This window comes from Pavona decussata, unplaced genomic scaffold (genome assembly GCF_977016875.1).
Source record: "Pavona decussata unplaced genomic scaffold, jaPavDecu1.1 SCAFFOLD_59, whole genome shotgun sequence".
In the NCBI taxonomy this organism is placed as follows: Eukaryota; Metazoa; Cnidaria; class Anthozoa; order Scleractinia; family Agariciidae; genus Pavona; species Pavona decussata.
The window spans coordinates 1,723,615-1,740,444 of record NW_028145481.1 but is presented as its reverse complement, the minus strand read 5'-3'; the positions used below and the strand labels follow the sequence as shown (position 1 = coordinate 1,740,444).

Sequence of the window (16,830 nt, the reverse complement as noted above, 5' to 3'; positions counted from 1 at the left end):
GTTTTTTAAAATTATATTGTAAAAGTTACAGCACCTCTTTTTTGTTGTTGTTGTTGTTTTTGTTTTTTTCTCCTTTACAAAATTACATTGGAAAATTGATTTAGGGAACTGTACAATAATAGCCCCACCGTCGCGGTTCTTCAATTACAAACAAACGAACAAACAGTGTACTGTAGACAGAAGTGAATCGTACTTGTTCTTTATTTACAAAGTGTTTGCTCGTGAATTCACACTTTTCCACTGGAGTGCTACATACATGTTGATTTTTTTATATGAATGTGGCTTGAATGGATTAAAAATTGTACAGTAAGTTAGCTTCGCCGAAGTCAGCCGCGGCTCTGACTGCTTGAGTAAATTTGCGCAACACTACAGGAAAATTGCTGCTTAGTAGCTGTCATACTTGAGGATTTCATTGATAGGCTCACGCCACACGGGTGGAAGTTAATTTTTCGAAACGAAAGTGTTGATTCCTTTTTAAACAAATTAAAACTCGTATCACTACAGTTTTTCCAACTCCACAACGAACTTTTAAAACTTTTTTAATCCTTTAACCCCTAACATCGAATAAAAAAATTCTCCTATCTTGTCCCCATACTTTTCTTATATACAGTGTAAGGACTGGGGAGAAGTTATTAAAATATTAAGGAAATTCACCTTGGGTGATCATATCCTTAATTCTCATAACCTCAGGGGTTGAATAAACATTGATATCACAAGGAGAAGTTTGAAGCTGATCACTGTTAGGGCTTAAAGGTTAAGGTTTTAGCTTCTTTCGTAACGTACATGTAGTAATATGCTGCGGCTATAAATAGATTATAGTCTGACTGGAAAGTGATAACCTGTTTCATGGACTTGAATATCAGTTTTGCACAGGATTTTTTGCAATGTTTTTTTGTAAGCTTTTATAGCTTAACTTCGTAAACGCCTTTTAGTCTAAACATTACAAGCGGTTGAAGCCAGATTCATTCAGAGTCTGAGGGCTAATAACTACCTAGCTACAGTCAATATATCACTATATGGTGTTAAAGGCACATAAATGCAAGCTGTATGCTGCCCAGGAATTTATAAGAAGGCACCACAACAAATGCAATGGTAAGCTGAATCAGTCAATTCAATTCAAGCCGATAATTTTTGGCTGCTTTAGCGGAAGCTTAAGTTTCGATATTTGTGCGTGTGTCAGAAACATTACCCACCCAATTGTCCTTCCTACGTACTTAGGGTCCCTGGTGTAAGTAACAAATTTTTGCTGCTGTTTCTCCGGAATACTTTCCCGAGAGCGCGTAACGGACGAGGCGAAAGCGAAATCTTTCTGTCCCTTTTCCTTTTGATCACTTCCCTGCACAGCTCGTGGAATGCTTCAGCAATCTTCGGGTATCCCTCGGATGCCGAACACTCCACGAACATGCATCTGAAATATTCTGCCAGCGAAGCTCCTTCGGTTTCGGGCACCTGTCGTTCGTGTTCGAGATCCGACTTGTTCCCGACGATGATGACGACGGCTTTCTGTTTAAATGGGATGGTGAGGTTGTGTAGCTCTTTAATTTCCTCGAAGCTTTTCCGATCAGTTATCGAATATACGAGCATTAAACCGTCGGCCCAAATCCCTCGACTTTGTACGGTGGGTTCTCCTGCCGACTAAAAAAAAAAAAAAAACAGGTAACCCTTTGATCCCTTATATCAAAAAAAAAAAATTCTCTTATCTTGTCCACATACAAAAATATCAAGAAAATTCGCCTTGGGTGATCATATCCTTAATTCTCATGACCTCAGCTGAATAAGCATTGATTTTACAAGGAGAAATTTGATGCTGATCACTGTTAGGGCTTAATGAGTTAAAGGGCAAGGAGAAAGTTTTCACGTCTAGAAACTGACCCATCACGAATTGCTTTTGTCTTGGAGAAGACCATCATAAATTATTTTTTTTAATATAATTTTATTGAGTTCGGTGCTTTCAAAGTTTACTGAAAACATTCTCATACTTAGCTCTCCTAACCCAGTCACGTCTGCTTTGTAGTGAGCTCTGTCAAAGGAATTACAGTGTAAACCCAAACGATATCTGATGAATTAGCAAACATGGTAGCAGTTTTGGAGTAACAATAGAGAAATTTAGAATCACGCTTACGGCAAACGCGAGATTCACGTTTATGTTTTCTCGAAAAAGGGCAAAATAATTCTGGCCTTTGATGCTACTGCAAAACTACTCAATTTTACTGAGAAACTGAAAACAGCGAGCGGCAAATGAAGGATAAACATGGTCACCTGGCCATTTCTGCAGTTTGCCGTGAACGTTATTCTCTGAATCTCTCCAATAACTAAGGTTATTGGATGACCGTATTTCGGAATAAGAATAAGCAGAATAGCTCTTTTGTTACTGCGTATACGTTCTGCGCATCTCGAGATTTTTTTTTTTTTTTTTTTGTGTGCATCTCGAGATACTTGGGTTTCCTATGGGTGGTGCCTACTAATACAGGGATATTTTTCGTGGTTTAAAACAATGTGGAGAAAGCCTAGCAAATGTTCAGAGATGCATTTTTCAGAGATAATAACGCTTCAATTTAGATAAAAACGCCATACATTGCTTTGTATTTTACTGTTTTTCAGTATAATTATTGCTTAATTATCTTTTAAAAATGCGTGGTTACCCCCAATTTTCTTTTTGGATTTCAATAGTCCTGCTAAGATCTGCTTTCCCCGCATAGTCATAAACCACACAACAATAGTTCTTTATTAGTAGGCACCGTCCGTCCTTAAGTAATTTGGGAAGACATTTCTTCAAACGTTCGCTGACACATGATAATTTAAGAGCGGTCTCGTACTCCAGTAACTCCTAAAACCACTTTATTAGGTTAGTCTCGCTTTGCATGGGCTTGTTTGTTTTTTGTTGGACTAATTGATTGAATGACTGGTTTTGTTTATTTGTTTATTTTATTCTTACCTCGGGACCTGGGTCGAGTATCTCAAAGTTAAGTTGATCGTCATCTATGGTTGTGGTGAACTGGTACGTAGAATCTATTGCGTAAACAGAAGCGAACATTGTTACATTACGGACAACAGTTTTATCTTCCCACAAATGTCGATTAATAAGACTTCCGTATAATTGCATTGGATGAGGCTGAGGTACCATGTGAGCTTGAGTCAACTGTCAGTGACAAGAGTTCAGGATTTTCGCATCGGCTCTCAAGACGGGAGAGCTCTTAGTGAATTGGAGTAGTTATCAAACTTCGATGTAATGCGGTGTCACTGTTACTACGGTTGTGGCGGTTTCCTGGTTTTAAACGTAGTTACGGCGTTAATTACCCCTTCATAAATTTCAAAAATTTGGCAAATTCATTAGGAAAGTGTTTAGAGGACTGTCATTTTGAAAATTCAAAGGTACTTTTTTCATCGATGGCAGGCGAAAACTAATGGCGAACCTTGCTTTTAAACTGCTCTTCTAGAACACGGAGACTATTCCTAAGTGTTTTCTCCTACGGATGGCCACTGAACATAAAAATGGATATCAACTTGAAAAAGTCGGGCCGGTGTTTTCAAGTTCTTTCATTGTCTGTTTATTAAAATTTGTAGTTACTTGTGGCTTATTCTGTCTTTGAAAATTCACTTGATTTCATCTCATTGGGGATCTACAGGCAATTCATGAGCAAGGATATTGTATATATAGCGGTTAACAAAGTCTTGACCAGGTAACGGGATATAATCCCCACCTGCAGTGATGTTGGGATGAAGGTCGCAAAGAAGTTTGTCAATGCCATAGTTAATAAAAGGCAATGGTTATGGAGTCTGAAAAGCTTCTTTGTTAAATGTTTTTGTTAGCATTTTTGGCCTTGACCGTGCACAAACCACAATAGATTTTGAAACGTGTTGGATCAACTGACTAATAGAAACTTTCCTCTTAAGATATTCAACTGTAGTGGGAACGTTAAAACAAAGGATTGTGCACGGCCCTTCCAACATAAATTGCAGCACCATTGTTGTCATGGCAAGGTCTCATAACCGGTCCCTCAATTAACTACGCCAATATCAACGAAAAGTGCCGACATGTTGTCGAACTGTCCATACGGCGTTCACACGAGTTTTCAAACTCGACTGAGTTAAGGTTATCTGACATTGTCATGAGCATTTTCCACTTTCTCTGTAAAAAAATACTTAGGTATCCTGCACACGTGCGTATTGTTTTCAAGGGGAAGATATGAATAAAATTTTCGAATGAAAGACAAGTTACAGCCGTCACTCAGCCCGACTTTGTCAAGTTAGTGTTAATTTCTACTTGAGCTATCCTAACCCCCCACCCCCACCCCCCCCCCCCACCCAAAAACAATAAATAAATAGAATAAAAACAAAAGCTACTATACAAAGGAAACGCCATTAAAAATTGGCCTTCATGTTCAGAATTCCACCCATAATTGTTTTTTGTTTTGTTTATTTTTTACAAAGGGACACTAAAAATAGATGACGTAACCCTTTTAATAGCTAGGCTCTTCAATTTGTTGCTGTGGTCATGCGCATGCGATCTATTTAGCTGCCTTCTTGCCAGTGATGTAAATCGAGGATGAAGTAGAATCATTGGATAAAATGTCTGTTTTAATAGAGAATGAAAGACAAGGTACCTTGAGATGAATCGTACTCTCCAATGAAACGCTTCGTCAGAAATCTCACCGCGATTGCTGCCAATAATGTATTAAGAAAAAGAAAACACTTTTATCGGAAATAGCATTCACCTCAAACTAAATATACAACTACACAAAAATAACAAGTATAAATAAAAACAGGTATTTCCTGATGGCATCAATACTGACTGGGCATTTTTGGTATTTGTTTCTGCACATGTGCGGTTAAAAGAGAGGCGTTGGCTTACACGTTGATGCACAATTTTTTTTCGAAAATGATGCTAAGTCGCGTGGCCACGCTAAGTGCTATGAAATTTACACGTGTTTGCAATGCATGTTGGCGCGCGCGAACTATAAATAAAAGGTGTTTTTTCCGCTTTATACACCCCTTAGCGATAGCCAGCGCTCGCAGTTGGCTGCCTTGTTCGTACAAATACATCAGCCAATTCGAGCCTCCTGGGAATGGAAATGAAAGAGAGCGCATTTCATCCTAGCTGCCCTGACGAAAAGCCTTCTTCCTTCCGTCTCGCGGAGTCAGTACTCGGTAAGGTGGCTGTAAGTGATGACGTGATTATTTTGCTGGTGAAATTGTGCTGTATACTAGTAACTCTGGTTATAAACTGGAAGCGGTAGCTTGCATGGCGGGCGTAATAGGGGAGGGGGAGGGGAACGCAGGCTAAGAAGTGGTATCTCAAGCCTTTCGATCGACCCTTTCTACTGATTGCAGCATAAGCAAGGTTGCTATACCCGGAAACCAGACTTCGCTCATGCGCCTTCTATTCGATTCGTGGAACTGCTGTTTCCCAAAGGCCAGGCAGATCGAAGAAAATTTAACAATAATAATAATCTGAGTTCGCGCCTAGCCTCGCGTGAGTGGGACACCCAAGGGTAAGGTCATTACGATACGGCCGCCTTCCTGATAATCATTCAAAGCATCACGTTAAAGGAAGGATATTGTGGAGATTAATATTTGCTTAAACCGCTTCAAATCGCAGATTTGGTGGCTGATTCCATCGTACAGTGGGTCAGGTTGGATATTACGTTAGTTCCCCTGCTAAGCTAGTGCAGCCATTAATTTTACTTAAGAGAAACTGCCATGACCATCTTTACTCAGGAAAGGTTCCTGCAGAAAACTTCACTTTGTGCTTTTATGCAATACAAAATAAGATAACAGTGGAAAGAGAGAAGATTTTCTTATTTTCTGATATATAGAGGAAGAGCGGACAGGACGCAGCCGAAACCCGCGGGTAAAGGGTCGGGAATCTTAACAGCGTTTATGAAACTGCGGGAACCCGAGGGGTACTTATCGAAATATTTGGTGTAGTTTCTGTGTGCAGCCATACCCGTTTTAAATTTCCTTTTTTTTTTCTATCTGTTAATGTTAAATGATAAAATTTTATGCCCTATTTTCAGAATGGGGAGGGGTGCCGAGTATCCAATGTCAAACCTAAAAGGTCAACATCTATCCAAGATTTCAAACCAAAACAAGACGGAAATCGTGCTCTTTGTTTCGCACATACGGAGTCGGCACGCAGGGGAAATAGCCAGAATTGCTGCAACGCAACAATGGTTATCAAAACAGATTGTTCATTTGTTGTTTTAGTTTCAAAGTTGCGTGCTCTTGAGTATAAAACAACTAAAGTTCCACGGTAAAGAGCACTCAATCATTATAATTGCTGAAACATTATTCCGCATATTTGGCGCGGAACGTTGTAACAACAACAACAATACTTTATTTCACCCCATTATCCGAGATTTGAGTTTGTGAGTTTGTGGAATTGAAATGTTTCTACAAAACGTCAATGAGGCAGTTTCCCTACCGCAAAACTGTATTTCGTTCAAGTGCAAATGAAAAAAAACAAAAACAAAAACAAAAACAAATAATAATCTGAAAATGGGGAAAAATTGAACTTGAAAACATGCTTTCGCATCAATCGAATCAGTGGTTCCTCGTTTGAGGAGATTTTAGCGAAAATTAATGGTACTTAAAACTGAACAACGCAAAATTAGTAACCTGCAGAGTGATTTGAGACGGAAACAGGAAACTGAGAAGGATTTAAGACGGTTTAAACCAATAAATAAAAAGGGAGATATTTAGTGACCAAGTAAACAAATATAGCAAATGAATCCGTAAACAAGTTAAATGGGGATAAAGATGATTTGGCGCTAATTAGAATATTTGCCAGCTCTGCAACTTCCACGGATGCAACCGGTGTAAAACACCACATCATGGCAAAACTTGAGTTGTTCAATCAAGAATGAAACGAAGGAAGGTTGGAAAATACCCATACCATTTATAGAACTCCAACTTCACATGATGAAGCTCTTGTTGCCGAACTTGGGAACTTTATGGAGCATGCACAGGGCAAAGGAATTCTAAATTGCAAGGAATAAATAATGAGTGGAATTTGATTTCCTCCAGATGCTTACTAGCCTTAACCAGCACCGTAAATATCCGCTCAATGTTTAATCAAAGTCTGGGGGCGATTTAGTCTGGTACTTCACATCGGGTAGTCTAATAAAAGGGTTGGGGAATGAGGAGACGATGACCTCAGTGACAGTGGCCAAGATTAAAAAAAAAAAAAAAGAAAGAAAGAAAACAATTTAAAGATAAAGGATGCTTTGTGTAGTTGCTACCACTTGTGTAGGAATGGGAGCGGCTGGCTCTCTCTGAAAACTTTCAACAGTTTCCGCCTTTCCAGTGTACTTCACAATTCACGGTTAGTAACAATTACTTGTCGAATAGTATTGACTACTCTTCGCGTCCCTTTTTAGTTATATCAATTGGCATTTACCATTTACTGATACATTAAAGAACGTTTAACGAAAGCGGCAGAAATAATTCAATGACCAGGCTATGACATACTTGCACGGATGTTAATGTGACCAGCATGTCTCATGTCTCTCCCCAGTCTATGCCCGCTTTCAAGAATGACATGCATGCGCACATGTCAAGTGTCACCAGCACGCACGCATCTGAGTGGGTAGCGTGCGCTAAGCTGAATAACCAACCTGTGCGCATGCCAATGTGAATGGAAGTGATGTAATTTATGTTTTTTGGAATTCTTCTCTAGCGGTCTCTTTTTCGCTGAATTTTTAAAGAGTGTTACTTAGCTGAGAAAAAGTGCAAAGCTGCATATGTCATTTCAATTGACATTGAAAGCTCCAGTAAGTCCACTTTTCACAATAATGACTCTGAATCCTCATTTTCCGCTCCACGTTCAAGAATTAATTAATTAATTAATTAAAACAAAAAGCAGAAGAAAGAGTAATAGTTGTAATAACAATAATGATGATGATGATGATGATGATGATGATGATGGTAATGATGATGATGATGACAGTAGTTTTTCCATCCCTACCGTTAACTGAAAAATCAGTTTGGATAGCTGAAAGCTGCAAAAATTGTACAATTAGTTTTAGTTTGTCTGTGTTTGTACCGGAGGTAACGTTTACAAAGCTGGAATTAACTTACAAAGTTCGGTATTAAGCCCTGATTGAGTTTTACCTTTATAAATCAAAAGAGAGTAAGTTGATCGCTCCACCGAGTTTGTTCGCCCTTTTCTGTACATAACTTGACGTACCTTCCGAGAGGAGCATAGTAGCTCCTCCCCTCAGAATAAATTATATAGAATATGACAGATAAAACTCCGTGTCAGAAGAAAGCAAAAGAAAGTAAAAGGCTTAAATGACCTTTCAATATTAAATATCTCCTAATTAATAGTCTTAATGAAACCATCAAGTTTAATTTATACTGAAAGGTCTAATAAATGTCATCCTACTGCACTTGTTACTTATCGCAGTCCTACTGTTGATGCACCAACAAGACCACGACCAATTCAGAAACTTCTGCCTTGTAATTCAACTTTACGAGAATTTTATTAGTCAAACCAGAGACGTAAAGGTAATGAGTTAGTAATCTTTCATCCTGAATTCATTAACACCAGACATTCAGTGTGAAATAGTTTGTTTAGGATGAGTCAGTCATTAGAAATGCTGGACCCGAGGGAGCGACGGAAAATCGAGGCTACCCAGCCATCTGAAGAATGTAACCTAATGTAACAACATTAACTAAATGATCGTAAATTCCAGAAGAAGCTAAGAATTGTGCCACGCCATACGAAAAACCACCCTTTAGAAGTGCCCACCCCACCCCAGTATATGTGGAAACGTATTCCCCATCTAATGCAGTGGCATCGGACCCTGGGGAAAGGGTACAAAAATGTGCTTACAAAATTACTCTAGAAAACTCATCTAAAACAAAACTTTAGCAAAGAAAAAGCAAACAAGACGACTGACCGACGTAGAAAGTCCCGAAATATCCCGTGCGCGACCCTCTACACAGTCCGACTAATTCGTTCCCATGTGACTCAATCATCAGGAGTTATATTTTTATTTGTATTGAATAGTTCAAAGGCTCTAATAATTTATTCTCAAGCGTTCTTTTGTAGTTGCCGCTGGTAAAAAACAACCTTTTGTTTTTGAGCACTTTCAATTAGTCATTTGACCGGCCCTGGAAAAAAACTCAGAATAGTATGAGATCGAACTCTAAAGGGCGTGGAAACGTCTCCGTGAATCAGGAAGCTAAGCTATTACGCTTTTGGATCGTGGGTGGACTCATTAATACCTTGTTCATTATGTCATCCCCAAAACTGACATGGACGATTCTGTCAACTTAAACAAGTTACTGCTTTGTGTACATTTGGGATTAATTTTTATGAAGACAAAGAGTCAATTTTGATAATAGAGCTAACAGCGCCTAAAACTTCAATAAACTATTTTATTCGAGTCAGAACTTTTTTTTCTACCTCAATTATACTTTGAAATCTACTGAGTAAGACGCTTAAATGTCTTGTTTCATTCAAGGTGTTTTTTTTGTTCTGTGGCTTACTGTCGAAAGATTGAACAAAAAACGTTTATGATGATGGATGATATCAGTGATATGACTAATTAAGCTATAAAAGCTTTACTACTCTTGAATAAAGTTCACTGAGAGAAAGAGAAAGAGAAATAATCGACTGAAACGCGATAAAAGTGTATCTTTACTCTCGATAGAAAACCGGGATTAAGCTTGTATGAGATCTTACGAAGTCTGAAGCGTTAAAAAGCTACGATTGAACGGTAATGAGTCCATGCTGGTACCGTTCTAATCCGGTGCAAGTTTTTACACGTTAGTGCTACTGGAATAAAAATGAATCTTCAAGGTCGCATGATTTCGTAACCGTTGAAAAAAGAACTCCTTATCTTAACGGATGAAGGTCAAGAAAATAACACGAAATGCCGGAGTCATCGAGCAACTGGTTTGTGAAGTTTGCGCATCTCAAGCCGAAACCGAGGAAACTGATTGGACCTGTGACATCAATAAAGTCGCTCACTCAAACAGTAGAACCGTTTTTGGTAATGTTTTCCTTTTTTTCAGTGAATTCTAGATTTTCTAACAATAAAAATCCACATAGTTGACTTCGAGCTAGAATTTGAACCTCACAATCTGACTAAGTACAAATGAAGAATTATAATTTAATACTCAGTAATGAGAGTTTTGCTCTTCAGTCGCGCGCAGAGGGGAGAATTAACTGACTTCAGTTGCAATAGAAAATACAGTGCCGGCTACATTTATACCACTCTGTTGTAAACATCTTCTAATGGATGAATTTAAGTTGCGAAATCGCATGTTCTTTCGGTCCTTAAGCTCATTGATTTAGTGCCTTTTAAAATTGTACAGTACCTGATTTTCCAACATTTCGTGATCCAAGCAACGCAATCTTGGCATCCGACTGTTTGAACGAGTCTCTCCTTGTCAACATTGCAAAGGTGTAGTTGCACTTCCTGATATACGCGGTACCGAAGGTTTTGAAAATGTACCTCACAGAAGCAACTACATGCTCTCGTTCAAGCACAGGCTTTATATATTTAACATGCCCAGCTTAAATGTCTCCCCCAAGGGAGTTAAAACTTAATGGCGCCCATTGTGTTGGGTGCGAGAGCAAACAATAATTTATGCCCCTGTCATTCAAGTTCAGAGTTATTAGCTTTTTGTTCACCGTTTGTTCAATATGGTCTACTGGAAAACACTTGATGTTGTCAGTAAGTTAGGAAATGGTTGCGGAAATGAGCGAAAGTTATCAGTCGATAAACATATCGCCCAGATGATAGGTCATTCAGCGGTTTGACAGCGATTCACTCGATTGGTTTCAGCCAATTTTTCTAGCAGCTTAGCAGCGTAACGCTGATTAAAAACGACACTAGGTTGAGAGAAGAGTTAATGTACACAATCTTATAATTTATTGGGACAATAACGTTGACATAATTAAAATAATTGACTTGCTAATAAGCTTAAGTTGAAAACGCGTTTAATCTTTAAAGCCTCAAGCAGCATGATCAACTTCGAATTTCTCCTCGACAGATGCGCACATAAAAATTACGGAGATACCGTTAACTCCCGCTTAAAAGCTCTGGGCTTATACAATTTCGTAAGGGGTTTTAGATGGGCTTATAAGCGGAGGGGCTTATACCCGAGGGGGCTTATAACCGGAATAAAAACAAAAAAACAAAAACAGGAAAAACCGTCTCGAAACTAGCTATAGCAGTGTTGATTGGAATACGTTATTCATTTATGGGTTTTTAATTGAATTTTAGAACAAAATTAAAACGAACAACACGATCAAAACTACAGGGGGCTTATATCCGGGGGAGCTTATAATCCGATGTATTCAGTTACTGTTTAGAGGTAGATTGGAATACAACCGGGAGGGCTTATAAGCGGGGAGGGAAGGGGGGGGGGGAACTTATAAGCGGCAGTCAGTACGGTATTGAGATGAATTCTGCCAGGTGTCATTAGTGTAAAAAGCCGGTGCTCGTGCTTGAAGATCAGTGAGAATATCTCACATTCTAAGATTGCAGGTTGGCTTTGGTTGGATTAGCGGAAATAAGAAATAAAAATTATTGCATGGCGCCACTGGCCCAGTGTATGAATCAAGTAAGTCACAAAAACCAAGAGGAGCCGGGGATTCGTGGTTAAAATTTTCCACCCTCAGAAACTGAACGTTTTCAGGACGTGTTATAAATCGTCGTTGTCCCATTCGATCGACTGTTTTCCTTTGTAAGTTGATTTTCCCTTTTTCTTTTGTGGGGGGTGGGGAAGGGAGGTATCAATGGCCTTTCTTTTCTTTTCTTTCTTTTTGTTTTCACATGAAATGTCCTATACGGATACCAAGTCCCTTCTATCTGAGCTAGATCCTCGGTAAAAAAAAAAAAAACAACAACAATAAACAATTCGCAGGAGAGTGTCAATCTACTTTTCTTTTTTCGCTTGAGGACTCACATTGTCCACTAACAAACATCAATGCTTCAAGTGTCACAATCTGCATGTCATCCTAGACACACTAAGAGTGCTATTCCATTCAGCTTAGCTCTCAGAATTCGACGTGTTTGGTCTAACGACGAGACTTTCACATTCCGTACCAACGAACTTAAACTTATCTCAACAAACGTGGATATAATCTGTCTTTCCTCAACGAATTAAGAAATAGGACGCGTACGACATCGCACTTTCCGACGCACTAGCTACTAAAGACACTTCTGACACTAGCACCTATACGAGTCTCCTTTGTTATCACACACAATTCAGCTCTTCGTCCTGTATCATCCATTATAACTCAAACACTGACTCCAGCATCCTGTCTTTATCTCCCCGCTGCGCCAATGTGTTCAAAGCCACACATCGTGCTTTCCGACGGACCAACAACCAACAACCTTATTTACTAGTTTGTACCAAACTACGTAAACCCACACAAAATAACCCACCCCATAGGTCCTTTCGATGCGGAAACAACTGCTTCTGACATACAGCTACATAACTGACGGACTTACCAGTGGCACATTTCATTCTATCGGCGAAACTAGACAGATCGCTCATCACCATCTCTACAAACGTTATTTTCATGGTGCATCAGCAATCGCTGCCACAAACAATACATAGTAAACAAAAACTAAACGCTTTAACGCAGACCAGTTGACAAACAAACAAATCATTTTAAGCCCACTGCAGTCTCAGAAAATTTTTTTTTTCCAACAACCATAACGCTTCTGACATGCTAGTTATTCCTCTCGAACTCATCAAATCTAGTGTAAGTAAAGCTCGAGAGGCGTACGTCATCGACAGAGGTCAAACGCTTGAACCCCTGGGAAAAAATAGGAGGGATGCTCAGACTCAAATTTCTTTTGGTTACGCTCAGTTTGTTTTCGTTTTCTACGTGTAACGTTAGCTGTTTTGCTCATGCCTCTTGGCAAGTTGCATTTTCAACAGTTTCCGAAGTAATGTTTTCGCCGGTTTTTGTTACTTTAGCTCATGTTGGGTGATATCTAATTGCAATTGCATCCCCTCTTTTCCCAGGCCTTTTTCTAAAATACCCTGAAGAAGATAGGCCGTGCCTTTTAAAATATTGGAAAAATAAAACAAAATTGTTTTGTTTTGTTTTGTTTTTTGTTCTCCAATTTGTCGCTGATTAGATCCTTTACTGTCGGGTCCAGTCCTTTTATTTTGCCGCAGTGGTCCTTCCAAACACAGTTCAGTACATGTTTTTACTGAAACTACTGAAATAGTCCAATTTACACTACACGGTGACATCAATTCTTTTACGAGATTTGAGATGGAACTCTGAGAAAGTGGATAGCTCAAGGTAAGAGTAAGTTTACTTTGGTAGCGATTTCAAGCCCAGCTTAGCACAGCCTTCAAAGCCAGCTGATACTAACACGAGGAAAAAAAAAAACCTTAAATGCGAGCTGGTAAAATTGTGAAAACATTTCAATAAGAGGTGTTGAAAAAGGAAAACGCATAAAGGGGATAAAACATTAAACCAAAAGCGAGCAGTGGCAGCGGTGGGATTCGAACCCACGCCTCCGAAGAGACTGGTGCCTTAAACCAGCGCCTTAGACCACTCGGCCACGCTACCAGGTGAGACAAAACTCGTCAATTTTTTTAGCAAGGTCCCTTCAGGAATCACTGGGTTAAGGCGTGTCTAATTGCGTAAATTGTTGGTTTTTGCGGGATCCAAATATTGCGATTTAGGGGTTAGAACATTTTCTTAGATGGAAGCTTATTTAGATTACTGAATAGTTGTGCCATCTTCAACTCTAATGAGTACATGCAATTGTTGTCCCAAATATGATCGCTGTGAATATTAAACGGCTAGTATTCTGACCTTCGTGGTCAACAACGTCTCTAGATAAAGCCATGACTTATAGCGTTGATTTGAGAATACCATGACAAATAAACATATACCTTCATAGGGTTCTCAGAATTAATAAGGAGCTAGCCTAGCTGAGAGGGCTGATTTGGGGCTCAACGAAACCGCCATCAGCTTGACACCACTCATCGGTTGGGAAGTTTGCTATCAGTGGCAATGATCCAGTTTCTGATTAACAGCACTAAAGCATTGAAACTATAAGTAAAAGATGGCTACAAATAGTAGAACCTTCAAAATTTATTTGTTCTTGCTTGAAATGGACCGACGTCTTCAATTTGATACCTGGATTGTACCATCATGGTTTATGGTTTTTAAGTTCTCTGCCCTGGTTCATATCAAAGATTTTCTCATGCATCGAGACCTTGATTAGCCAACGTAGCTCGCGATAATCAAAACACGGGCCCTTTTCGTCCTTCTGCTTCGCTGCAACTTTAGAGTAATAAACTAATAGCAATAAATTTACTGGATAGGTGTTGGAAACTTACCCATGAAAAGGAATCAGACTAACGCGGACGGGTGTACGTAGTCATCACCCGCGTCAGTATTTAAACAAAATTTGCCATCTTAGGGTACCAAGGGACGTTGCTACAATGCGGAAGAACCGATGCCTTGCAGTGACTCTGGATTTGTAAAATTGAGGTGTTCACGTACAGGAAATAAACTAAAACCATCGCTTATCCGGTCAAAACCATGCCCGGAAATTTGTTGTTCAGAGAATTAAGAGAAGCGTAAGTCCAGTGTAAGCCGGTCGTCCGCCGGCATACATAACCCAAGCTAAACAAAATCAGAAACGAATTTAACCGTGAAGCAACTAGTAGATGAAAAAAAAAACTGAGATAAAAATGGGCTTTTCAGAAATTGGTATTTTGGTTAGATCGCGCAAATTGTTTTAAAAAACATTAAGCAGACATTAAACCCACAAATATTTTCTTCCCGACAAATAATCTTTGGTCACAGATCCCACAAAGTAGGGGCGTGAGTTAAGGCAGTTCAAAGATTTGCCAACACATGACCTTTGAAGTAGTATCAACGTTATTTTGCGTGCACTGAGCCTGCTCCTCTTAGATTAATGTCTTTTATAGTTTTTAAATATTTCTGCCTAAAAAAGCATTTACAGCAAATTAGCTGCATATCCCCCATGTATAGGATCATCCCTTAAAACTTCAAATCTGGTATCAGTCGGAATTTCAAGACCTTTTTGATAAATCCTTGTAAAGGTACTCTTAGAAATTCCAATTCTTTTTGATCAGGTCTGATCAGGAAAATACCTCGTCAATGCGGCTGACGCCGAGAGGACGCGCCTTGTTACCTAGCAACGGCAGTGACGCGCAAATCGCGGGCTCGGTAAATTTATCAAAATTCGAAAAGCAAAACGTGAGCTTTGCCTACTAAATTGTGATTGGGAAGAGGTTCGCAGGAAGGGAGTACTTGAGATGGAGGGAAGAATGCGACTTGGACGTACAAAAGAAAACTGAGGAAGGAAATAGAAAACAAAGACTACAAGGGCTATTCTTTTTTTGTTATAAGGATTTTCGAAGTTTATAATTGGACTCCGCAATAATCCGAAACAATATGCATTTCATAGGGAGAGATTTATGAAATTGACGAAGGAGGGGCGCGCCGTACGTAGAGAAAATATAATACTGTTAGTCGGTGGAAAACATTGGGGGTAAGAGGGGGCCGGGGGGGGGGGGATGAATGAAGCAGAAAATTTCAGGTCATGATGAGGTGTGGTTTCAAACTAAGGAAGAAAGAAAGAAAGTAAGAAAGAGGTAAAAAATGTATTTTAAATCGTCTAAAAAAATATACTTCCCTGACCGTGAAATCAGCCTTGCTCTTTTTTTTTAGATTATTTGCTTTACAAATTTTTTGCTGATTAGATCCTTCACTACAGGATCCGGTACTTTTATTTTGTCACGGTGGTCCTTGCAAACACAGTTTATCACTGGTTTTTACTGCATTTTAAATCGTGCCAGATGTTAACTGTTGATATAGGAAGTCTAGTGGTCCTGCATGACTGTGGTTTTCAGTGATTCAAGCCATTGAGTCAATATTTGGGACGCCCTGTCAAAATATTCTAGAATATAACTGTTCAACCAAGAATCACCGAGAAAAAAAAAACCATGGCATCTTCCCCCAAGTTGCCCTGGGCGGAGGCCGCCCTATCTGATTCCCTCTCTCTTGTTTTCGGACGCACATGTGTCCACGTGGTGACATTAAAATAGACCAGAATGAAACTAGACACTTCCTGGTGCCAATCCAAGAGCACAATACAAATATTCACTTCAGCGGAAACAACAAAAGGATGTTTGAGACAGATGTTAGGTGATCTTCTTAGAGCTCTCAACTGAAGACGGCAGGGTGTGAGGGGACGGGGGAAGACGTTCCTTTTCCAAGGCGGAGGGACTGGATTTTCGCACGCACGTTTTGCACGTTTCAGTGCAGCAGATATTTTAGCATGCCTATGCAATGTATTTGTCAGTCTATGCACTCATTTCACAACTTAATTCACCATGGTTTCCGACGACATTAATAGAGAGCCAGAGAGTTCAAGGGCGCTACCCATATATAATCAGAAACGGAGGACAAATGGACCACCCCCGGACTTGGCACTTAATCAAAGCTTATTTCTGGATATCTAAATTTTTGAATTCCGTATAAATACTTTCACTGTGAATGTTGCATAAGAAATATTGATTAGCAATTGGGCAAAAAAAATCTGAGTCAAAATATTTGTCTGGTTTACCTCAACTTGGTCTTTGCGAGCAGAAGGTCATACCAAATACAAACATGGAGATACGCTCACGCTCTGCTTTCACATACATGTCCGCGTTTGTAATATTGATATCCAGTTAACAAGCGCGGGAAACCAAACATTGGGGACCTTGTAAACGGATAATTAATTTAATTACGAGATATTACGACACTTGTTACGGCCGAACTGGGATGACTTATTAATGAAACCGTTTAACGGCGAACGG

The 16,830-nt window shown here is 39.4% G+C and overlaps 1 protein-coding gene and 1 non-coding gene across 3 annotated transcripts; both read right to left on the bottom strand.

Moving 5' to 3' along the window:
- Positions 1–183: 183 nt before the first annotated feature.
- LOC146479362 (ras-related and estrogen-regulated growth inhibitor-like) lies at positions 184–14,763 on the bottom strand. 2 transcript variants are annotated; one of them, XM_085111002.1, is made up of 4 exons: positions 14,335–14,763; positions 4,605–4,661; positions 2,936–3,009; positions 184–1,635 (listed from the first exon to the last, which is right to left on the bottom strand). In XM_085111002.1, exons 1-4 carry the CDS (start codon positions 14,336–14,338, stop codon positions 1,207–1,209), a joined length of 564 nt encoding a protein of 187 aa, XP_084967128.1. In that variant the 5' UTR covers positions 14,339–14,763; the 3' UTR covers positions 184–1,206. The 2 variants fall into 2 exon arrangements, with proteins under 2 accessions (XP_084967128.1, XP_084967127.1); XM_085111001.1 differs by lacking the exon at positions 14,335–14,763 and adding an exon at positions 10,330–11,110.
- On the bottom strand, positions 13,474–13,555 carry Trnal-aag (transfer RNA leucine (anticodon AAG)). The gene has a single exon. It is a non-coding gene; the product is annotated as a tRNA-Leu (tRNA).
- Positions 14,764–16,830: the final 2,067 nt, after the last annotated feature.